At 37.8% G+C, this 25,305-nt stretch overlaps 1 protein-coding gene across 13 annotated transcripts in view; it reads left to right on the top strand.

Annotated features, from left to right (window-relative positions):
- The first annotated feature begins 2,340 nt into the window (after positions 1-2,340).
- HECTD1 (HECT domain E3 ubiquitin protein ligase 1) overlaps positions 2,341-25,305 on the top strand; it is a 72,185-nt gene continuing 49,220 nt past the window's right edge. For all 13 annotated transcript variants that reach the window (XM_026710809.2, XM_026710827.2, XM_026710819.2 and 10 more), the window contains exons 1-11: positions 2,341-2,573; positions 6,352-6,614; positions 16,379-16,613; positions 18,889-19,116; positions 19,871-20,152; positions 20,401-20,671; positions 21,176-21,252; positions 21,337-21,435; positions 22,484-22,598; positions 24,042-24,216; positions 24,606-24,744. In XM_026710809.2, coding sequence (XP_026566594.1) covers positions 6,475-6,614; positions 16,379-16,613; positions 18,889-19,116; positions 19,871-20,152; positions 20,401-20,671; positions 21,176-21,252; positions 21,337-21,435; positions 22,484-22,598; positions 24,042-24,216; positions 24,606-24,744 — 1,761 coding nt within the window. In that variant the 5' untranslated portion in view covers positions 2,341-2,573; positions 6,352-6,474. The remainder of the gene's footprint in view (positions 2,574-6,351; positions 6,615-16,378; positions 16,614-18,888; positions 19,117-19,870; positions 20,153-20,400; positions 20,672-21,175; positions 21,253-21,336; positions 21,436-22,483; positions 22,599-24,041; positions 24,217-24,605; positions 24,745-25,305) is intronic.

The following is a 25,305-nucleotide window of genomic DNA, read 5'->3' as shown; positions in this document are numbered from 1 at the left end:
TTAGCTACTGAATCACCGCAATACTTTGCCTTTTTATTCATTAGCTTCATTAGCTGATCGAACCTGAAGAGTGTTAGAAATATGACAAAGATTATATTAGAATTATCTAAATAATATGAACCTTATCTGATCTCAAATTTCCATTCAATGATTAAAATATTAAAATATAATTATTGTAAAATTACATTAAAACAGTATTACATCACCTGAGGCCAGAGTAACTTTCTCTAGTGTCTTTCTAGTGATTTCCAGTCTGTTACATGTGACTAGCTATCCTTGTGTGAAGTATCAGATTTATGTTCTCTGCATACATCCAATTTTCTAGTGACCAACAAAAAGATCTCCCAAGTAGCCACCCATAATGTTTAAATATACTATAATTTTAAAATCATTATCATTAGTTCTTTGTGACTAAGAGATGCATTTACCAAAAATGTCACTCAGATCCACTAATTGGGATAACTATGGTTGTCAAAACATAGAGGTATTGATTCTCAACTTTTAACTCATGGCAAAATTGCAGAGAATTACATATAGAATGAGTAAATAGTTCATACTTAATGACACATCAGAGAACTATATATTATAGCTTTATTATAAGAGCTACTTACAATATTAAGCTCTATATGTATAGTTCTTTACAATTTGAAGTGCGTAGACGGTTCAACGTCGTGCCCATCCCCACGGTCATGAGGCAGTCCCGGCTACGATGGTTCGGCCACGTGAGCCGCGCCAAGGAAGAATCCATCATCAAATCTGTAATGAAGGTGACTGTCGGAGGAGTGAGACCGCGTGGTAGACCTAAACAACGCTGGATGGACACGATCAAGGCCGATCTAGAGATCGCGAAGGCAGACCCGACACACGTGGCAGACAGAGAGGTGTGGAAGCAGTACTCAAGGACATTAGCGGACCTCGCCCGAGCGCGAGACAAACGCTGAAGAAAAAGAAGAAGAAGAAGAAGATGTATAGTTCTTTACAATGGAGATAAATCCCAATTGCAGAATATGACTGTTCCACTTCTGTCCTAAACATAGTGCAGCGAATATCTTGCTAATTTTATTTTAGCTATTTTTCAAATAATACATGTTCAGAATTTCAACATGAAGGTCCCAGCATTTAGGAACATAGAAGTGGGGGCGGGGGAGTTTAACAAAAAAAATGAGGCACTAAAGTGTAATATATATTCTTCATACCAAAGTAATTTATAGTTATAAAATCTTGTATGTCTATAGAAATTGCAACCATCCCTTTAGAATGGAAAAATATTGTATATACATATTAGTAAATGACTGTGTCTCTTAATTGGAATTAAAAGGGCTGTGATAGCTCCAATTGTGCATAAAGCTAGTTACTATAGGGAAGCATAAGAAACCAAGCACTCAAAAATCGCAATTGGCTTACTTCATTTCAGTAGTGTAGTGACATTAACTTTCTGCTGGTTATGCATTAAAACACTGAATGAAGATCATATATCCTATTAAAAACCTGTGCCATATTCAAAATATAGACATCTAAGCTCTATAAAAACTGAGACTTAAAAGGTACATATTTTCACACCTTGTTCTAACCTGTTCGATGGGAATTACTATTGTTATTCCAAGTTCAAATAGAAAACATCTGTGAGGTTACTTTTGCTACATCCATGACTGGATCAGGGGTCTTCAAACTTGACAGCTTTAAGACTTATGGACTTCAACTCCCAGAATTCCTCCTTCAGTCATGTTAGCTCAGGAATTCTGGGAGTTGAAGTCCACAAATCTTACACTTGCCAAGTTTTAACACTCTTGACCTGGATGACTGAGAATCCTTCACCTGTGAGTAGGCTAACCCCGATAGGCAGTAAACAAATGTCAGTAAATGTGTATTTTAACCAACCCTTTCAACACCTGTCCACTACAAAAGTTGTACTAAAAGCTCCATTGTGTGTTATCAAACCTAAGAATAACAGAGTCGGGAGGGACCTTGTAGGTCATCTAGTCCAACCCCACCCCCTACACCGTTTCTGATAGATGGCAGTCCAGTCTCTTCTTGAAAACTTCCAGTGATGAAGCTCCCCCAGAACGTAGGACAATGTATTTATATTGTAAAAACTTTTTTAAAAAGATCGCCTTGGTGATGAGCTCGAACGACACCGCTACTCTTCCGGCAAGGAACCAATGTCAAGCCAGCGAACCGAGAAGGTGGTTCGCCCCGTCCGAGGACCAAGCGAGGACACACCACCTCCGGCCTCGAGTTACAATGTGCAGAAAGAGGAAGCCCAGAATCACTCGTGACGCGAGAAGGGAAGGAGAAAAAGGCCGGAACGGCGTTCTCCGCAGCGCCCCCTCCGGCCACGTTGGGTCGCTCTGCCCCGGAGTCCGCTTCGGCCTGACTTGGAGCCTGGCGGACTCCTCCTCCTCCTCTTCCTCTCGTGTGTGTGTCGCTCCGTCTTAATCCTCCCCCCACCTCCCTCAGCTTCTGCCGGGAGGATCAAGATGGACGGGGTGCGACACTGTCTGGCGGCCGTCTGAGGAAAGGCCTCCGAAAACTGAGGAGGCGGCGGCGGCGGCGGGGGAAGCCCGGGCGCCGAGGTGAGCGAGCCTCTGAGTCGGCGGGAGCGGAGCCCCGCGTTTGCCGGCCTGGCGGCGGTGTTTCCTGAGCCACCTGGCCGAGATGCCCTGCGAGGCCTGCGGCTGGCGGAGAACGCGAGTGCCGCGGCGTGACGGTGTAGGGAGCTCCGGGGGAGTTCGATTCTTCTGGTCGGCGCGCGGGTCGGTCGGGCAGATGGCTGTGGTAGAGATTCCGCAGAGCCTCAGCTGTAGGCGGTGGTTGGTAGGCCCGGAAAAACAGAACTGGGCTTGGGCTTGACGGACGGAAAGGGAAGGGGGCGGGTTCACTTGCTGGGCCCAGAGCGAGGTGCTCTGTGTAAAGAAAGGGGGTTGCTGGGCCGGCTGTTCTCGGGGCTTTCTCGGGTCGGTGGGAAAGAGGCTCAGGGGACCCTCTGCTTTGGGAGTTTTCACGGCTAGGTAACAGTTTCCCCTTAAGACCTAGAGACGGTTCCCGGACGCTGCTTCCGGCTTGTCTTGTTTTTTAAGGGGAGGGGGCGGCAGAGCAAACAAATATCTATAGGTTAGCCCGGTATTTGTTGGATCTTGTTGTAAGCGGGTTTGTAGAAATGGGTTCCGTGAACGTATGAAAAACTTCCTCCTGGGCGTGAAGTCATCGTAGTCATATCATCCAGCGATCGTCTGGGAAATTTGGGGTTCTTTCCAGACTTAGATTTTCTTTTTTTTTTCTTTTTAAGCTTAGAGGTAGATCCTTCGGTACAGGTAGTCCTCGACTTACGACCCTGAGCCTAAAATTAGACCCTGAGCCTAAAATGTCTGTTGCTAAGAGAGTTTTGCCCCCATTTTACAACTTTTCTTGTTAAGTGAATCGCTGCCCTTGGTGACACGGTTGGTAAGTGACTCTTGGCTTCCCCATTTTACTTTGCCTGTAAAATGAAGGCTGCAAAAGGTGATCACATGACCCTGGGACACTCCAACCATCATACATATGAGTCAGTTGCCAAGTATCTGAATTTTGATCATGTGCCCATGGGGATGCTGTAACAGTTGTAAGTGTGAAAAATGGTCATAAGTCACTTTTTTCAGTGCTGTTGTAACTTTGGTCACTAAATGAGCTGTTGTAAGTTGAGGACTACCTGTATGGAAAACATAAGGCTTACCATACTACCGTTGCCCATTCTTCCATATTTATTTTGTTCGGTAGAGTATGTGCAGTTTATTTCTTGATTATTTTTGTATGGAGATGCAGATGTATTCGGAAGTGGGTCATCTCAAAAAGTATATAAAGGTAGTCCTTAACTTATGACCACAGTTGAGCCCAAAATGTATGTTAAGTGGGAAATTTGTTAAGTGACTTTTGCCCTCTTTTATGATTTTTCTTGTTACATTTGTTAATGGAAGTTGTTAAATTAGTAACCCGGTTGTTAAGTGAATCTGGCTTCCCCATTGTCTTTGCTTGTCAAAAGGTTACAAAAGGTGATCACATGACCTTGCAACTGTCGTAAATATAAACCATCTGTTAAGCATACAGATGTAAATCATCTGGGATGCTGCAACAGTCATAAGTCACTTTTTTCAGTGCTGTTGTAACTTTGAACAGTCACTAAATGAACTGTTGTAAGTTAAGAATTAATTACCTGTACTTTCCTCAATAAAAATTGTGTACTATTGGTAGCAATTTTTCCTGATTCATTTATGTGTTAGATTCAGTTTTGTTGCTGATACTTCATACGAACCATCAGTATACAGGTAGTCCTCGACTTACAGCCACAATTGAGCCCAAAATTTCTGTTAAGTGAGACATTTGTTAAGTGAGTTTTCTCCCATTTTACCACTTTTTTTCCTCAGTTGTTAAGTGAATCATAGCAGTTGATCAGTTAGTAACTTCTTGTTAAGTTAATCTGGCTTCCCAATTAATTTTGCTTGTCAGAAGGTCACGAAAAGTGATCACATGACCTTGGAACAGTCATAAATATTGAAGTGCCATATATGAAGTGCCAAGCATCTGAATTTTGATTACATGATCACAGGGATACTGCAAAGATCTTAAATCACTGTCTTAAATCACTTAAATCACTTTTTTCAGTGCCGTTGTAACTTTGAACAATCACTAAATGAACTGTTTTTAAGTCAAGAATTACCTGTAAAGTATAATTAAAACTTTTTCTAAGCATCACTTGTTTAAATCTAGATATTTATACTCTTAGAAGCCAAAATAGCTTTATTGACCACATGCAGCACAATCCTATATATATTTAGAAATAAGCCCTCAAATTCAGTAAACTTCCTGACTTTACCTACTGCTACAGCATGTTTAAGTTCCACTGATATTTAATCAAGTATTTTTTAACCTGATCCTAATATTAAATTAAGACAACACGGAATGAACATTAAAGCATTTATTGAAATAAAACTTAGATTATATCTCAGCTTTTATTCTAGAAACTGAATTCTGGTTACAAAAAATTACAAGAGGTTAACTTTATAAAGTGTCTACAGACACTACAACTTTGGCAAAGAAACACTGCAGTTGTGGCATAAAACAATCTGTTATTGGGCTAAAGACTTGGGTGTATTTGGGTTCTGGTCGTGATATTGAAAGGCAACATACTAACAGCATAAAAAGAACAACCCCTTCTCAAAGCACAGAATGTATTAGATTTCGTGATGTAAAACTATTCTGTGGAAAATTGAAATTAAAATTGAAGTGTGCATTATCTTATTTTTATTTGATTTTTAAATTAAACTATAAAATTTCAAAAAGAACTCAAGGTAATGTAGAAAAACATTTAAAACTATCATAAAATTAATATCAAAGCAACAGAACACCTGATTGGGAAAATTATAGTGTATTTTATATGTTGCTCCTGCTGTTAAGCAAACTCCATTATAATTTAAGATATTTTTTTAACCCTTGAAATGCTATTTATTATTTTTTTCTCCATCAATAACTTATAATAAATCAATAAATAACTGCATAAACATCAAATATTTAATATACTATTGTAATATTAATATATATTGTATATATGTAATATATATTGCTGGTATTGTCTTAGATATCTGAAATAGCTAAATTTGATGCTGCTCTTCTGTCACAATTTTTAAATTTTATATTTTACAATAACACTTGTTTAGATATCTGGCTCCCACTTTGAAATTTGTAGGCACCATTAGCCTAATAGCTAGATCAAAATATAGTACCAGACTCTTAGCTTCTTACATTTCTAATGAAGATTTCTAAGATGTATAAATGTTAGCAGAGCATTTGCTGCTCAAATACTGTTCATTTACAATATTTCAAGCAGAGGTGGGATGCTACTGGTTCTGCCTGGTTCTGCTGAGCCAATAGCTCTGAAGATCACCTGAGACCAAACTGGTTCGCTCAGATGATCTACTGTTGGGCCCGTCCATGCACTGGGCTCCCATACTGACCTTTATTTCCTGCGTTTGAAGTGCAGCTGCTTTGTGCAGCACAGCAGTTTGCTGCGCGTCAGCTGTTAAAAACACGGAGAGTGCGGGATTGCAAGCAGTATTAGGAAAGCCTCTGTATGTGCACAAAGCGCTCATTTGGCATGTGCATGCACGCAAAGTGCACCCACCAAGCCACGCCCACCAAACCGGTGGTAAACCACTTTGAAACCTACCACTGATTTCAAGTGCACCCTTTCCAAATGATTCTGAAGCATTGCAGAGTTAATTTATTGGAGTGCAGAATATATCATACTAGCAACACGCATACTTATTGTGATAAAATTAAAGAGTACTAATAAATTAACTACAAATCTTTTTTTTTTTTTAGGTGAAGATTGCAAAGCAATTGGATTTCTTCAGAATAGAAGTTTGATTAGGCTGGAACTATTTGACTGGATTTTAAAAAGAATTTTGGTTTCTTTTTAATTTAAGAACAGACTATTTTAAAATCATGGCAGATGTGGATCCAGATACATTGCTTGAATGGCTGCAGATGGGCCAGGGGGATGAAAGAGACATGCAGCTGATAGCACTGGAGCAGTTATGTATGCTGCTGCTAATGTCAGACAATGTGGATCGGTGCTTCGAAACGTAAGTAGTTTTTTTTTAATGCTTGTTTATGTCAGATACTCAATTTGATTTTTATTGTGCTGAAATATTACTGGGAGTGTGTGACAAACGTTCTTCAGGTTGCACTGATACAGAAATCTCGATCAATGTTGACAATCCTTTGAAAACAGTGGTGTTAGGAAAGATCAGTGATACCAGCTATAATGTTCTGTTCTCATTATAAAGTGGCTTGTGCTCATATCAATACAGGTTCAAGAAGAACAGATAAAAGCCCATATTAGAGCCTGCCTTGTGGTGATAAGAGTGATGAAGTATGTCTATTTCTATGCTCTTATTGTATCTTCCAAATGTTGGCTAGTGGCTCAGTTCAGATTGATCTAAACCCTCATTCTGGGTTGGGCTTGTCTGATGAAGTTGTCTGAAGCATTATCTTGTGATGTTATCTGGGAGGTGTTTGAAGCTGGTTAGTCTTGAGAAAGTAGCAAAGGTTCTTGGTGCTGTGGGCATGACCACCTGCGTTTTAGATCCATGCCCTTCCTGATTGGCTAATGCATCCTGGGAGAAGGTATATTCGTAAGTGGAGCCATGCAGTGGTAAAAATGCTTCTTTGAGAGACGGGATGATCCCACTGGCTCTGAAAGAAGTGATAGTCTACTTCCTCTGAAAGTATCAAGGAATGCCACAGATCCAGACAATTCCCAAAATTTCTTTCTGAGGAAGGCTATTGAGAAAGCAGATAACCTGTAGTTTCCTCCTGGTGGAAGCAGATTATTGATCAGGTTTCAGACCACAATATAAAACTGAGATAGCTATGGTTGCTCTTGTCAATGAACTCTGGCAAACACATCATGAAGATATGTGGATCTAACTTAGCCTTTCTTGATCTCTCAGCTGTCTGTGACACTGTTCAGATGTTTTATGAATGGTGGCATCAGTTTAGGGTGTTGTAGGCACTGTTTTCTCTTCCTCTGCAAGTTCCAGTCACTGTTAGGAGACAGCAATCTTGTCCAAAAACTGTGCTTGGCAAAGTGCCTCACTGATCCCCACTTTTCGAATTCAATGAAGGGCATCATCATTAACATAGGGTGCGGTATCATCTGCTTGGGGTCAGAATGAATAGAGCCTCCAATTGATTTCACTAAAGAAGATTTCACTTCTTATAGCCATTTTATCATTTTATTAAGTTTTAATAAGATACGTTGCTTTGTACTGCTTGTGTTTTTTCTTCTTGTTTTATGCTGCCCAGCATGGCAAGGTCTCTGTTGAGCAACTATACATTTTAGCTGGAGGCAAACGAAGTAATTTATTTCTTGGGAAGTACCAGTGTGTTATAGGACTTCTACGGAAACCTTTGGGAATCCTTTTATTCTTGAGAGTTTGCCTTGCTAGCATATGTTCACATCAGATACAGCAAAAAATAATCTTGTTGTACAGCTTTTCTGTACTATATATGGACCGATAGAAGAAAAAAATGTGAATTCCTTTCCAGACATCGTGGGAGGATAAAAATCAAATGATAAAAATGTTTTTTTGCTTTCAGTCTGTTTTTACTGCCATCTACCCTGCTCTCAAATGCTTAAAATCTTCATTTTTTTAAAGGTTGCTGTTAAGGACAATATTCATTTAGAAGAACTTTACATGCTGATATCACAGCTGCTTCTTAGCTAAGGAATAGCCAAATGGCATAGTTGTTAACAGAATTATGGTTTAGTTGCTCAACTTGGAAATGATGAGTTATTGTGGGCAGGCCTCTGCAGTATGTTTTAAATCATATCTACCATGATCCAAAATTCAACCATTTTAATTTTTATGACACTTACAATTACTGAAACTGTTGATTCATTAAGAAGACCTTGAAGATTTAACATATATTTTCTGCTTGAGAATAAGAACTTTTTAAATTTTGGAGATAGTAAAATTTATTTGTATTACAGCAACATTGTTAGGAGTTTTTTAGTGGTGATAGTTCCTATTTTTATTACCTGCATCTAATAAGAAGTAAATTTTGTGAAAAAAGATCTTGGGAAATGACCAAAGGAAAAGTTCAACCTGAATTCCTTGTCTTTTTAAAATATATTTTACAGTATTTTACAATATTTTATTTAATTTCTGCCCTCAAAATTGCATTTTATTTATTTGTTAAACAGCAGATATATCAAAATCAATGGAAACAATAGAATAGTTGAAAGGAAGTCACATAATTAGCTGAGTATTGTAGCTTTTTTTTAATTGGAGCCCAAATTTTGTGTGAATAGAGACTGGTAGTGGCTGATAAACTCTCATAGAAATTCAAAGGAGAAACCAAGGCAAAATAGTGTGTGTTTGTGTGTGTAGAATATAAATCAACAGTAAGCAACAAAAACTCAGTGGTAGCTTTCACTTAATGTAACGGAAAAAATCCATTGCAAAGGGGCTGCTTTGGTGACTTTTAAATATAAAATGAGCTATTTTATTTAATACCTTTGCTGTTAAAACTATGTTGACAGAAGTACCACAGACTAAACAAAAATATATTTTATATTCTGGAATTCAGAGAAAATTTGCCTAAATCCACATTGTTTGATTTATACATTAGTGTTTTGTAGAACTGCTGACTTTCATAATAATACTGATGTTCATTTTAGTAATTCTGACCTGTTAAAATTGGTGTTAGTCATCTTTCAGTAGCAGTGATTCAGAAACGATTCATTGTCATTATAGATTTCTCTCATAGTATCATTTGAATATTTTAGGTATTATGTGACCCAGTTATAATTATTAGGCTGAAAAGTAATTGTTTCTTTAAAAAAAACTTTTATCAACTGTGTTATTATTACTGAGTCTTTTTATCCCTAATGATTTTTTTTTATCATTGGAGTGTAGTAAGTGCTTTGGACAATAGAGTTGGGAATGCTTTTTGGTAGAAGGATATATTCCAATGAACAAAACTGATTTATAGAAAATCCATACAGGTTGGATATACTGTAGGCCATTCTGGGATTCAAAAGCATTTAGTAAATATGTAACATCGTTATGTAGGACAACAGCATACATGTGGAACATCCTTTTTTCCACAATGACAGATAACCAAACACTATTCTGTGGCATCTACGTCAGGTATCAAATAATGTACAAGTTTTTGAGCTCTTTAAAATTGATAGTTAAGATAGTACTGTAAATTTAAAATGTAGGAGAAAAAGGGAGGTCAATGTTCAGACTATGAATCTACATTCATTGAAAGCTAAGTGTGGGCTACGTATTTGCAAATTAAACTATAGAGTGTTAAAGAGATTGTGGATTGTTCTAGCTCCCCCACTCAAGGATGCTTCAATAGGCACAAGAAGGGAAAGTTGGAAATTGAGGAAGATATAATTATTTTGATGGGATATTGCACATGTTTAAATTGCAAATTTAGCATTTTGTTTGTCTAGACTGAGCTAAAAGAATAAATCAAATTTCTGTAAACATTTATTTAATAAAATTTATACTCCATACACTGCAGCAGTGGCTTTTATCTATCAGCAAGTGAACCATCACATTGTCATCAGTTAAAAGTTTTCAAGCACAGGTACTCCTTGACTTACAACCATTCATTCAGTGACTGTTCAAAGTTATGGTGACTCTGAATGAACCTGTCCAAAAATTACGATCATGGCAGCTCCCCCTGATCACCTGAAAAAAATTAAGATCTTGGCAGTTTGCTCCATTTACAACTGCACGGGTCCCTCAACCCCCCTTATGTACCTATCTCCCCCATCTATGCTCTTTTGACCCTCTGTATACTGTGGTCCCTGCCATCCCTGCCAACCTTCACTATTTTCCTTTTCCCACAGCTGACCAAGCATGCCTGCCCTGGTCTTTCGCAGATAAGTGCTAGCTGCACAAGGCTCTCTCCCTCACATCACACAAACACTTTGGGGAAGATTGATTTATTGTATTTATTGCTTCCCATCTTGCGGTTTAAGACAACACTCGGAGCTTAAGATGGCCTCACATGTCCACCAGCTGCTGTGCAAAGGGCCAGGCATGCCTCATCAACATTGGGAGCAAGAAGATGGTTAGGCCTGGGGTGAAATAGCTGTGGTTTCTTGGGGCAGGAAGAAGGCTCTTTGTACCATGTTGCTGGGCTGGAGTTGTACTTGAGGCCTCCATGCTGAAGCCCAGCCCCAATCTGGCCCAACGGCATGGTGCAAAGGGGTTTGGGGCATACCATAGTTCTGGATTTGAAAGAATCCCTGAATCAAAACGTGAAGCCCTTCACAGCAAGACGCCTAGCCTGGCCCAACCACATGGCAGAAAGAAGCTTCTTGGTGTGCTGTGGTTCTGAGGCAGTAAGAAGCTGTTTTGTACCCTGCTGTTGGGTTGGGCTGGCCTTGGCTGGGCTTCCAGGGCTAGCTGCAACTGGGGGATTTTTGCAGTATCATAGCCACTATATGCCAAGAAATGGCACATTCTTTTCCTGGCCTCTGCCACTTGCACATGTTCCCTTTACTCCGTCTTCCTGAGGTCACACCACACTGCAGCATTGCCTCAACTTTCACATGATCTACACCACCCCTGCCACCCCCAACTCCATGCAACACTACTCCCACACTCTTTATTAGGGAACTCTCTGCTTCCTGCTTAAGCCTCACATTTCAAGTTAACGTCAGCAACTGGGACTGCCAGTATCACTAAGCAAGATATCGTACAAGTCACATGCCATTGCACTTTACAGGCGCATTGCTTAGGAATGGAAATTCCTGTCCCAATTGTGGTTGTAAGTCGAGGACTACCTGTAATCCTACAAATAGTCCTGAGTAAAGCATATTGTAGTAATCTATGATGGAAGTTTAAAAAAGGGATGCATTTGGCACTATATTCTCTAACTCTGAAGAAAGTCACAACTCATATACCAGCCTCTGCTGGTCAAAGACCATCTTGTCACTGACTCCACCTATTGTGCAGTATTTCTGAGTTCAGGAGAACCTACAATTTCCACAACCACTTCTTAAGGGGGAGTGTAACCCGTCTTACTCTAGAATAAGGGGATCAGAAAATCCATGGGTTTCTGGACAAGTTGTAGTTGGGATTCAACTTTGGAATCCATCCAGATCCTTATAGGATAACTACTAGGTGAGAACACTGCATCGTCTGCAATACGAGGGATAGAAAATAACATTTTAATATTCCTTGTGGATATCTCTCTCACACTGATGGTAGTATCAGCTGGTAGGTAGGAGCTTTCTATTGATGTCCAATTACATGGGAGTGGGGGTGAGAATTCCATCTGGAATGATCAGCGGCTTAAACAGTTTTTCCATACTAATAGTGATTGGAACTGCCACTTGATATGGAATTTAAACCATTGCACAAGTATTTCCAACTGTTAACTCTTTGTAGGCACCCCAGAAGGGTACCTGATTTGGGGATCAACCAGATAGGCAGTTTCCTCCATCCAGATGCTGTTGGATGGGATCTTCAAGAATGATCATGTTTTTACTCTTGACTTTGAACCTTAACTGTAAAGCATCCAGAATCCTCCAGGAACTCTTGTAGCTATCCAACTACTTTTTTCCCCCAAAAGTTTCCTTTGAAAGGAAAAGATGAGAAGCAGTTATCTCACACTGTTAGATTGCAAAATATTGTCTTTAAACAGGGAAGAATCACTGCTATCTACAAGGCAGCTGGCACTATCTTTTCCCTCAGAGGTATTGATCATCTTCCAAATCCAACTCTCGTCCCAAGTGTCACCAATCAGAAAATCCAGGGATGGCAAGGATCCAGTCTGCGGATGACTTTGTTCATACCATAGAGGACCTTGCCCACATTATCAGAGATATCATCTACTTAATATGTAGCAAGTAATTGTTAGATATCTTAGTGGCATCTAAACTGGTCTGTCATCACTGTAACTTACGACAATGATTTCCATTGCACATAGTGAATAAGTACTGCCCTTAATTCTGTCATAAATCAGTTTTACTGGATAATACTGCCTTCTAACATAATACTAGGGAATTAACTTCTTTTTACATGATTTAGTGCTTTATAGGTTATTATGTATTCTTTTATCTTGTCTTGTTTATTTTTCTGACCTGGAATTGAAAAACTTTTTCAGTGTTGCATAGGGAGGCTTTCTCTTGCCACATGCCAAGTTACTTATTCTGATTTTGGTAGCGCCTTCATAATAGATCTGGAAGAACAGGAAGTTATTCCTGCTTAATTGTATGAATACAGAAAATTCTGTGTCAGCAGAATCCTATTATTGGATTTCATCTGTTATGTGGGAAAGCCATGGCAGCTGCATTGCGCAAAACAGCTTTTACTATAGTAATATGTTTTGTTGGATAATTTCATCTTTCACAAATTAAGTTTTCCTTATTTCCTTTCCGTATTTGAGTTATGGCTCAAATACTTTTTATAGCTTTTTTATGAGCCATAACCCTATGTGAAATTGTTAAAATACAATCTGCCTATTTTGCTCCAAAGTTGTTGCTAAATTTAAAGCATTTGTCTCCTTAAATAAAGCAATTTAAGTTTTAAGAAACATTCCCTTTTTAAAAAAGGCTTTCAAGTGGGGAAAAAAGCCAGTCTTTCTTCAAGTAGCTAAATTAAAAGTTAATTTGAATAAGTCTCAATTGGAAGAGAAGTGTTTTTATATAGTGAATAAAAAGAATAGCAGAGAAACATGTTGGAATTACATGTATGATAGGTAAACAAGATTCTATTTCATATAAAAAGAAGCTAGGAAAATGAGTTTTTGTTTAGTTTTAAACCCTATGTCCACCTCCTAATATAGGCTACATAAATTGATTTAATAAATGCATACAAATATTTTCATAGCGTCAGATCAACATTGTCTCAATGCTATTTATAGTGAATGTTTCAGTTCTCCAGGTTTTGAAACAGAAGTCTTTTCTATTTTATTTTTACTTGCAGAACATAGTAGAGTAGTATCCAGCAATTTCATATTGAGTTCATTATTACATAGTATACATTTTAGATACAGATTGTTTCCAAATTTGTTTTCCTGACAATGAAAAAAAACTCTTATTGGGAGATTAAATTCTGTGTGGCCTATTTCTCTGTGTATTATTCCCAGATCTCCAGAGATTTGGAACATCTGCCTCACTGCTGTTTGGTGTACTATTCAGTAATTTCTGCTGTATGACACTGATGTAGAATTAATCTTTTTTTTTCTTCAAAGCATGTCATTCAAAGAAGTTAAACTATTAAATTCACAGTGAGATATTAATTTATAGGTGTCTATTATTTTGTCTTCTTGTGTGTATCTGTTGCATAGTACACAAAGACAAACTATATTATGGTTCGGTACAATCTGAGAACTATAGTTTTATATCTTCAATTATAAATATTGGATTGAATTATTTGTGTAACTGGAAAATATTTCTGCTTAAGGTTAAGGATTCTCAATTATTGTGATCCTCTATGTACCACAATCCTTTATAACACACATTGCTTTCTTACTTTAGAACAGATTTTTTTTTGCTTTTCTCTTTGCATAAGAATGCAAATGAATGCAGGTTTAATAGCAATTTATCCTCTTGCAACCCATAAAACCAAAATATTGTAAAGATTTATGATATTCAGTTCATCTTTAAATATATATACTGCATTTAGTCCCATATTTGGCCCATAATTTTGGAGAGTAGCCCTCCTACAAACCATCCAAAATCATTGGGAGTCAGGCACTATATAGATTTAAGAAATCATCATAATATACCGTGTTTCTTTTGACCCCCGAAAAAACGGCTAGGCCATCTTTTTGGCAGTGACTTAATTTCCCCCTCCCTTGCCTAGAGCGCCCCGTGGGCAGCCATGCCTCGCCACCAGCTGCTGCTAACGGCTGATCGTGATGGAGCGCAGAGAGCTCTCTACCCCTGCCAAGCGCCTTTGCTGCAGATCCGGGTATGGTGCTGGGTGCAGGCCGGGTCAACAGGTGGGCGGCGGTGGTGTGGATATCAGCCTCGGTGGCAGTGGGGCACTTTGCATTGCGCCTGCCGCTATTGCTTCCTCCGCTGCTGTTGCTTTCCCTTCTGCCCATGCGCTGACGCGTTGGAGTGCTGCACATTCCTCCACAGGCAGCGTTTCAGCTGCTTCTCGGGCGGGGAAGCCATAGCTTCCACGGTTCCCGCCGGTGCTGGCGCTTCTCTCACCAGCGCCGTTTCCAACAACAGGAGCAGTGGTGAGATAGACCCGCTGCCGACGAGAACCGCCTGCCCTCCTGCAGGGACATCTCTTTGTTTGACGGCAGCTGCATTGAAAAGGTCCTGCAAGTCGGTGAGTCTTTCGGAGTTGGGAGAGTGAAAGTGGCAGAGGGAGGGTGATGCGATCTCCCAAAGGATCCACCCCAAAGGAGGATTCATCAGAGGATTCACCCCAAAGGAGGGGAGTGCATTTAAGGGGGTGAATCCTCCTTTGGGGTAGATCCTTTGGGAGAATCCTCTGGGAAGCTTGATGATAAGGGTCTGTAGGATGATTCCCTTTCTCTTCTGTTTGGATTGGAAGGTTTGCCTCTGCTCAAAAGGTTCCCTTTTCAAAACTACCAGGAGGGGTGGGGAGGAAGCTACCCGGCCAGTCTGTATTCTTAGGGAACTGATGGAGGGAATGAGAGTAAAGAAAACTTAAAGAAGGGGGGAAAGGTCCACAGGGTTTTTTTTGGGTGGCTGGAGCAAGAGGAGAGCGCCCGACCGTACAAGGGATGAGACCATGACCCAAAGCTCTGGAGTGGGAAGCAAAGCGAGGCATGGGGGGGAGAGAAACAATTGCATCACCCTCCCTCCACCACTTCTACCCACCCAACCCCGAAAGACTCACCAACTTGCAGGACCTTGTCAACGCAGTTGCCGTCAATCAAAGCGATGCCCCTGCGGGAGGGCAGGTGCTTCTCGTCGGCAGCAGGGTCTGTCTCACTGCTGCTCCTGTTGGAGACGGCGCTGGTGAGAGAGGCGCTGGCGGGAACCATGGAAGCTATGGCTTCCACGCCCGAGAAGCAGCTGAAACGCTGCCGGTGGAGGAGTGTGCAGCACTCCAAACGTGGCAGCGCACGGGCAGAAGGGAAAGCAACAGCGGTGAAGGAAGCAATAGCGGCAGGTGCGATGCAAAGTGCCCCACCATCACCGAGGCTGAGATCCACGCCGACGCCGCCCACCCACCCACCCACTGACCCAGCCTGCACCCAGCACCATACCCGAGTCTGCAGCAAAGGCACTTGGCGGAGGTAGGGAGCTCTCTGTGCTCCACCATGATTTGCCGTTAGCAGCAGCTGGGGTGAGGCGTGGCTGCCCATGGGGTGCTCCTAATGGCAAGTTTCCCCCCCCTCAATTTTGCATGTTTTAAACTAGGCCTAAATTTGGGGGGAGGGGCTTAATTTCACCTTATGCCTAGAAAACCTGCTGGGTCTTCCTATTGGGGGTGCGTATTGTTGGAGAAACACAGTACAAACAATGATTTAACTGTCTAATAGAAATTGTATTAATTTGATATAGAGAAAGTAGATAGATCATTGGGAAAATGTTTCATCAGCATAATAGAAATTAGAATACACACACACACACGCCATATTGTGTTGCCCTATATTATTTATTAAAATGTTTTATATTTTATCCTTCAAAATAAAGCTTTCTCAGAGAAGTCTACACTTTAAATTGATTTTAAAATTAAATTATTGGATAAAAAAGAACATGTAAATAATATTAATTGTATTCATTTAGTCTCAATATTAATCTTTTAAATATCAGTAGGATAAATATGAACAATGGAGAATAAATTTGCAATTGACAGATTGTATCTTTTTCTTTCAGATGCCCCCCTCGTACTTTTTTGCCAGCACTATGTAAAATTTTTCTTGATGAAAGTGCTCCTGACAATGTATTGGAGGTAACAGCTCGTGCCATAACTTATTATTTGGATGTATCAGCAGAATGCACTCGACGGATCGTGGGAGTGGATGGTGCTATCAAAGCACTTTGTAATCGTTTAGTAGTTGTGGAACTTAACAACAGAACTAGTAGAGACTTAGCTGAGCAATGTGTAAAGGTAGGTTTGTATTTTTCACTTATCACCAAAAAAAGCTATAAAGCAGGGGTGTCAAATTGTTGGCCCGTGGGCCGAGTAAGTGACGCAGGCCATGCCCACCCCAGCTCTGCAAATGGGAAAAACATTGCAAAATGTCACATGCGGGCAATGTGATTCTGCGAGTTTGACACCCATGCTATAAAACATGTTTTCAGTAATATGTATGTAGACAAGAATTTAGTTGCTTTAAACTGAGAGTTTTGCTAATAGATACAGTATTTGCAAAAGCATATACTCATCCACAACCTACACTTAAAGCCTTAGTGTACAAACTATGCTCCTCTATAGCTTTACAGATGATGCTTTTTATTCATGAAAATGCATCAGTATAGAGAAAACACATAGTATAGTACTGAAAAGTCCTGCATGGGCACTTCTGCATGTGCAGAATACCCTTATAATATGCACATACAGATCTACACATACATAGTATTGTTTGTTCTGTTTGGATTATATAATAATTATATGGCAATGTTCATTCCGATTATATTACAGAAAATAAGGCTTATCAAGTTTTTGGCATCAAAATTACATACCAAGTATATTAGTTTATCAGCTTTGCATAGAGGCATTGCCTAATTTCAACTAAAATATTTTCAAATCATGATAGAAGACAGTATAATATTTTGCCAGCATTACATGCAGATTTTAAGGGCATGCTTAAGATCTTGTCATCTGATGGGGACTTTCTGCAGTAGATCCTGCACTATGGAATATCACTGCTTGGAGATTAAAATGGCCCCAACCCTGTTGGTTTTTCATAAGGCTTTAAGAACTTGGCTGTGTTCCTGGGCTTGGAGGGCTGAATGTGTTAAGAGCTCAATTTCTTGGCTTTATTGTTAAATTGGCCAACTGTCTTGGCATCCACGTATATTTATTTTGGATGCTTTTATTGTTTTAAAAATGCTTTTTATTGTTTTAATTGTTTTTATAGCATTGGAATTGTAAGCTGCACAGAATCGTTGATTAGATGGGTGGCTATGAAAATTGAATGAATGAATGAATAAATTTGAAAGCACTCTTGATTCATTACTCCAAATATACTCTTGTATATAAGTCTTTGTTATTGCTTGGACTTCAGTCCTGCCTCATGCCTTACATGTAGTCTTCGATTTATGACCTCAATTGTTAAGTGAGTTTTGCCCCATTTTATGACTTTTTTGCCACAGTTGTTAAGTGAATCACTGCAGTTAAGTGAATTCTGTGGTCATTAAAAAAATCTGGCTTCCCTCAGCAGCATACAAAGAAAATGCATATAAAATATTCTATAGGTGGCACTTACCCCCTTTGAGATTAACAAAAATGTACTCTAAAATGAGTCCTGTTGGAAACGTAAAAAAAAAGAGGGAACATATTATCATATGTGGTGGTCTTGACCTGAGGCTTAAAAATATTGGCTTAAAATCAAAGATTGGCTACAGGAAATCACCAATGAACAATTAGACCTAGGACCAGAACTCTTCCTATTGGGGAATCTTCAAAAAAAATATGTAAAGAGCACAAAATACTTATTATTACATATATTGACTGCTGCCAGGATTGCCTTTGCCCAATGTTGGAAACAGCCATATATACCCGCAGAGAAACTGGTTATACAAAAAGTTATGAACTCTGCTAAAATGGATAAATTAACGCTGAGTTTAAAAGATAAAGAAGCTTCAATATTTTATAAGGTGTGGGAACAATGGTATAGCTGGATAGATTGAAGATAAATTAAAGATAGGTAATTATTAAATATAAGTAATAGATAGAATAAGAATGTAATTATGCATAAATTAATAGCTGTAAATAATGCATGAATTATTGTCATATGATAAGCACTACAAATAGCTGTTATTGAGTGATATATTTCTTATGTTTTTAATGTAATAAAAGTTCAATAAAGTCTATTTAAAAAAAAATGTGGCTTTCCTCATAGACTTTGCTTGTTGGAAGCCAGCTGAGAAGGTTACAGATTTCAGAAGTGCAGAATTTCATTATAACATTTCTATAATGTTGTGCTGATGTTTTCTGTTTAGAGCTTAATGTCATTTCTTTTGCCATCTTTTCCATATGGACACAAATAATTTCAGTTGCTATGCTGTTTAATAACATGACTTGTTCTTTCACCTTAAAGAAAACTGTTGATTGGTAGTAAAGACTTGTTCATTTAAAAAATATTGATTCAATAACTTTAGAAGTACTGCATGGAGGTTTTTTTGCCATGAGTTGATGCCAAAATTACATTTGCATTTAGGTATTGGAACTTATCTGTACCCGTGAATCTGGTGCTGTGTTTGAAGCTGGAGGGTTGAACTGTGTGCTGACATTTATTCGTGATAGTGGGCATCTTGTTCATAAAGATACTTTACATTCTGCTATGGCTGTGGTATCCAGACTTTGTGGGAAAATGGAACCACAGGATTCTTCTTTAGAGATATGTGTTGAATCCCTCTCAAGTCTATTAAAACATGAAGACCATCAGGTAAATAGTTAATAATCTTGATGACCTGTGTAATTCCATAATTATGTGCATCTTGCCACATGCTTGGAAATTTATAAAAGAAATTACAAGAAGTTGAATATTTGCACCATATTCCTCTTTTAATCAGGTATAAATTAACTGTTATTAGCTTGGAAACATTGCTGAATATTTATTAAGATAATATTTATAACATATATTACTATATTTTGTACGGTGTACATGATTTTTTCATCTCCACTTATAACCCAACAATAATTCTGTGCTAAAAGGGCTTAAGGTATCACACTCAGTTTTATGGTTATTTGGAGATTTATACGTGTCTTAGCTGAAACTGTTGCTGTTTAAATCCTATTGGCTTTACATTGAGAATTATAAACAGACTTCATCTTTTTTTTTCTTTTGTCATTAGAGAAAAGACAGTGCACATAAAAAGGTAGATATTTGGGAAGAATTTAAATAAGGCCATGTTCTGTTGGGCAGAACAAAGTTAGAGGGCAAACTTGGGGAAAATACTTTTGTCTCTTGCTTGGTGAATTGTTGGAATGGGGCACAAGAAAAATAATAGGAATAAGCAAGGATTCTGTAACTGAACATAGTCAATTGTGAATCTATAAACTAGTAGTTTTAAGGATATAGTCTGCAGCAATAGTAGAATATCTAAAGAATGTCTGACTGTAGTCTTGAAGTATAGTCTACTATAAAGAACTTGTCTTGTGGTTCTTTGAGAATAATCATATGTGTCTATTTCCTTCAGGTTTCTGATGGTGCACTGAGATGTTTTGCTTCACTAGCTGATAGATTTACTCGCCGTGGAGTTGATCCAGCACCATTAGCCAAACACGGACTAACTGAAGAGTTGTTATCTCGTATGGCTGCAGCAGGTGGTACTGCTTCAGGACCATCTTCTGCATGTAAACCTGGCCGGAGTAGCACAGGGGCACCAACTGCAACAGCAGACTCTAAATTAAGTAATCAGGTGTCAACTATAGTAAGCCTGTTATCAACTCTTTGCAGAGGCTCTCCCGTAGTAACACATGTAAGCGTTCTTGAGATACTGTTAACTAATAGTTTAAAAATAATGTTTTGTGAGATATATGTGCATTCTCAGAACTATAGCTTAGAAACAATGACTTTCATATTATTGTCATTATACATTGTAAATGCTCAATTGTTAATTCAAAAAGTTAACCAATTGCAGTTGTTTATATATAAAAGCTTAGATTTTGTTTTTATGGTGATATATTCTCACTGGATCTTCTGAAGATATATTTCAATTATTTCTAGGATCTCCTAAGATCTGAGCTTCCAGATTCTATAGAAAGTGCATTGCAGGGCGATGAAAGATGTGTACTTGATACCATGCGTTTGGTAGATCTTCTTTTGGTATTACTGTTTGAAGGACGGAAAGCGTTGCCAAAATCAAGCGCTGGGTCCACAGGAAGAATCCCAGGACTTCGTAGATTGGATAGTACTGGGGAACGTTCCCATCGGCAATTGATAGATTGCATTCGTAGTAAAGATACTGATGCTTTAATAGATGCTATTGACACAGGAGGTAAGGAAACTGTTCTTGTTTGGTATAATTTTTAGTTGACCAGGACTTTTAATAGGACTGATACAGTGATAGCTCGGTGCTTGTCATTAATTGGTGCTGGGAGGCCTAACTAGTACTGTACTAAAAAGGAGTAACAAAGAAACCTTGTCACCCATTTCAGCGGGGAAGTACCTCCTGTCTGTCCCTTTTCCTATGTCAGCAACCTTCCCAGTGTGGCTGACATCCCGTCTGCCATCTGTGGTTGTCCCCTACTTCCTTTTGTAGGTCCTAGCATGGCCTATTTCCTGTCCATTCTCACAGGCATCCACCTCTTCCTATCGCAGTGCATTGAGTACCAAACAAATGAGTACCGGGATGACATTTTCATATCAAAAATACTGGGGTATATCTTAGTTTTTTAAAAAAAGTTTAAAGGTTTGTGTGATATGCAAGGTAATTGCTGAAAACTATTGTTTGTTGTGTTAGTTTCATTAAATAGAGCAAGTCTTTTTTCCTTTTCTACAGCTTTTGAAGTAAATTTTATGGATGACGTAGGACAGACTCTCTTAAACTGGGCCTCAGCTTTTGGAACTCAAGAAATGGTAAAAATGGAATAAAATAATGGGGTTAACATCTTTTCATAGGGAGAATGTGTAAACCTAACCTGCTCTTCTTGTACAAAACAGGTTGAATTTCTCTGTGAACGGGGTGCTGATGTAAATAGAGGTCAAAGATCATCATCTTTACATTATGCAGCATGTTTTGGAAGACCACAAGTAGCAAAGGTGAATTTCATAGTAATCATGTGGCCATTGCTCTGCTTTTTTAAATAATGCACAGTAGAAATAAATTAACCTACCAATGTTCCTTTCTAAAGAGAACCTAAATTTTATTTAAAGATATCAAATACTTCCTGTGATGTATAATTTGAAAGAATTGTTTGTTTTATTGATTGCTCTCTCACGATACACCTGTTCATCCAGGCTTCTGGTTTTGTTCACTGATAGATTCCTTACTAGCTCACACAATTACAGCGATAGGAATTTATTTTCATATATCATCTGAAATATTCCAAATATATAGAAGCTTCTTTCTGCTTGCAATTTTTTATACATTCTGCTGTTATTTCATTTAGCCCAAGGGCTTTTCCGGATACTTTCTTATCAGTAAGGTTGAAGATTTTGTGTAATTTTAGGTGTGAAACCTGTCTGTACATTTGAATTTTCTGAAATTTAGCATGTTTCTAAAAATATTCACTCCATATGGCTAGAATATAACTTCTATACAATTAAATGAGAATTAATAATTAGTATAATTTGTTCACAATGATTCTCTTACCAAAGACAATGTTTTATTTTTTTTGCAGATATTTCACATAAGAAACTGATAATTCATCAGGGTTTTTCCCCATTCTAATAATAATTCCATATGCAAAACACATATATTTGATCCAATTATAGCTTAGTAGATCTCAAAGCATGATATGGTTCCCAAGTCTGTTTTATGGCATATACCTTCAATGCTTCTTTTCAGATTTTTCTGTGTTGTGGTTCATGTATCTTCATTTCCAAGAAGCACAGTCTATTATTTCATCATGAAAGAAAGCTTTACATGGATCCCAAACTATTTCCAAATTGCCAACTCTCTTATTTATTTGAGAAAAAACTCTATATCTTTGTTTTGTTGTTCCACAAAGTATGACAATACCATTGCCCACTAATTAGGATGGTTTTGTATAAAGTCAATACTTTGATTGCATGATTAGAAATTAAATCTAATTGTAATTAAATTTTCAACATAAAAGTTTAGTAATAAACATTTGATTCCTTGTAGACTCTTTTGAGACATGGTGCCAATCCAGATTTGAGAGATGAAGATGGAAAGACTCCTTTGGACAAAGCTCGTGAAAGAGGGCATAGTGAAGTAGTCGCCATTCTTCAGTCTCCAGGTTTGTGTGAAAAGTTGCCAGTCTGTTTTTCTTAAAATTCAGCGTTAATATGCGAATATCAAAATGCATTTGGTTAGCGTATTTTAAAACATAATTATACTGATTTAGTTATTGTTTATAGTTTGAAATACTGACTGTCCCAATCATGGTTATCTACCATTGCCTTGGCAGTTCTAAAACAACATAGGAATTATGAATCTTCATCTGGTATTGATTGTTGCATGATTTGAACTATGAGGGGAAAAATAATATGTATAACGTAATTAGTTCAGTTCAACATTTCTGAAGCTGCAGTTCAAATATAGTAGTACAATTACCAGCCATAGCAAGATGATTAAAATAATATGATTGCCTTTTTATGGTACCAAATGTTGAATGTATAAATTGGCTAATAAATATTTTTTTCTAATTATTTGTTTTATTTTTTAAATTCATTATATTTTTTAACTGCTATATTAAAGCATCTCTTTGCAGTGTATATATTACAAAGTATTTAAACATTTAGTACCCATAATATAAAAATATAACTATTACAAAAAATAAATATGGTAACTTAGAGCAATGGAATTCTCTCAAAAATACTATATTTAAAATGGCCTCGGAAACGTTCTGTTTTAACTTGCTTCTATAAAGAAAATAATGTTTTTAATATTCATATTGTAAAATACCCAGTCAGAACTGGGAGTTGAGTGGCATATGAATCATTATTTTTATTAGAGCTGGTCTAGCTTCCTGGGAGAGGTTGTTCCACAGTGTAGGATTACCATTATGGAGAAATGTCTCCTTCTGGTCTCAGTTTTTCTAACTTTACAGAAGTAAAGAACTACAAGTAATTTTTCCTAAGATGTTCATATTGGAATATCTGAGAATCAAAAGAATCAGTTCCAGTCAAATATTCCATGGTCCTGAAGGTAGCTCAATACCAAACTGTAGAGAGCCTTATAAGTTAGAACCATTCTTTTGAATCGTAGCCAGAAACAATCGGATCCATAACACAGGTCCCATAACACAGAGATAATGTGCTGTTAGCAGGTAATGCCCATTAACACAGAGATCACTGCATTTTATATCAAATGCCGTTTCTAAGTCATCTTTAAAGACAGTCCTATTCAGATCACTTTACAGTACAATTGACTGCAGCTATCCATTGAGGAAGCACTGGAACAACTGGAACACAGTTTCCTCAAGTCTTACAGCTGTTCCAGAAAAATAGTATGGTTGATGGAATCAAAAACTATTGAAAACAGAACCAGAAGGTGCAGACAAATATAGTCAACTGGTATAAGCAGGGGTATTTCTGTCGTATACCCAAATCTGAATTTTTCAGAAAATGGTTTAAATTTTATTCAGTTCAGAATGTCTCAGTAGTTGGCACTAATCAGTACAACTAATCAAAATGCTTTTAAAAAACCTTTGATAGAAGTTTCTTTCAACAAATTGTAGGTGACTGGATGTGTCCAGTCAACAAAGGAGATGAAAAAAAAAAGAAAGATGCTAACAAAGATGAAGAAGAATCAAATGAGCCCAAAGGTGATCCAGAAATGGCACCAATATACTTGAAAAGACTTCTACCTGTGTTTGCGCAAACATTTCAGCAAACTATGCTGCCTTCAATAAGGTAACAGGAAGGCAAAGGTTCTTTACATGGATGTGAATTGAAATTAGAGTCAGATTTATATTACTTTGACTAAAAAAAGACTTTGAGCTTGCTGATTCATTGTCTCAAATTATCATATTACTTATGCTTATTGTTACCCTAATACTCAAGGTTGATTTTGAGTTGTCACACCTTGTATTGCAATGTTACTCTATAAAGGCATGTGTGAGAAGAGTAAATCGTAATGGTATGACTCTGAATAATAGCTCTTAACTGGCTGGGATAAATATCTGATTTCAGGTGACAATAATACAAAGCAAGTAAATTGGCTTTAAATTCAAAACTTAGTATGTAATTCCCAAAAGTATTTTTCCTTTTCATTTAAAAAAATGCTATTTTCTCTTGTATAGAAAAGCAAGTCTTGCTCTCATCAGAAAAATGATTCACTTTTGTTCTGAAGCTCTTCTCAAAGAAGTCTGTGACTCAGACGTTGGACATAATTTACCTACAGTATTGGTAGAGATCACTGCTACTGTTCTAGATCAAGAGGTACTTCATTTTTCACATTTTGTTTTCTTTTAGCAATGTGCAAATCAGTATGAATGAGAAAGTCCCTGTAGTGAGTTTGAAAAAGGCAATTTCAATTATTTTGGAAGTATTTTAAGCTTCTCAAATGGTGAAATAGTGTTCATATGAAACCGCTGTTTTATGCGCAAAATTATATTTAAATTCAAAATGTTTGACACCTCATTTTGAATGTCTATAATTTTGTGCTATGAAAGTATATACTTTTATAGTACAAAATTATAGACATTCAAAATGATTATATAGAAATTACATAATAAAATTTCAGTCACTGTCAATCAAATAAGATCTCAATGAATTAATTTGGATAAATTCCATCTGAGGTATCATTTTTAGCTACTTACAGGTAGCCCTCATTTAGTGACTATTTTAGACATCGACTATTTGAAATTGTGACCAGGATGAAAACTTAGGATCTTTTAAAGCATCTCTCAGTCACGTGTTCACCAATATAGTACATTTTTTTTCTTTTTTCCTTTCTTGCAGAGAGATTGCTTAACAAGCAATCTTTCTTGAGCCTTTTTT

The sequence above is a fragment of the Pseudonaja textilis genome, chromosome 1 (genome assembly GCF_049901715.1).
Source record: "Pseudonaja textilis isolate UNSWEBS1 chromosome 1, rPseTex1.2, whole genome shotgun sequence".
Classification (NCBI taxonomy): Eukaryota; Metazoa; Chordata; class Lepidosauria; order Squamata; family Elapidae; genus Pseudonaja; species Pseudonaja textilis.
This window is presented reverse-complemented; position numbering and strand designations above follow the sequence as displayed.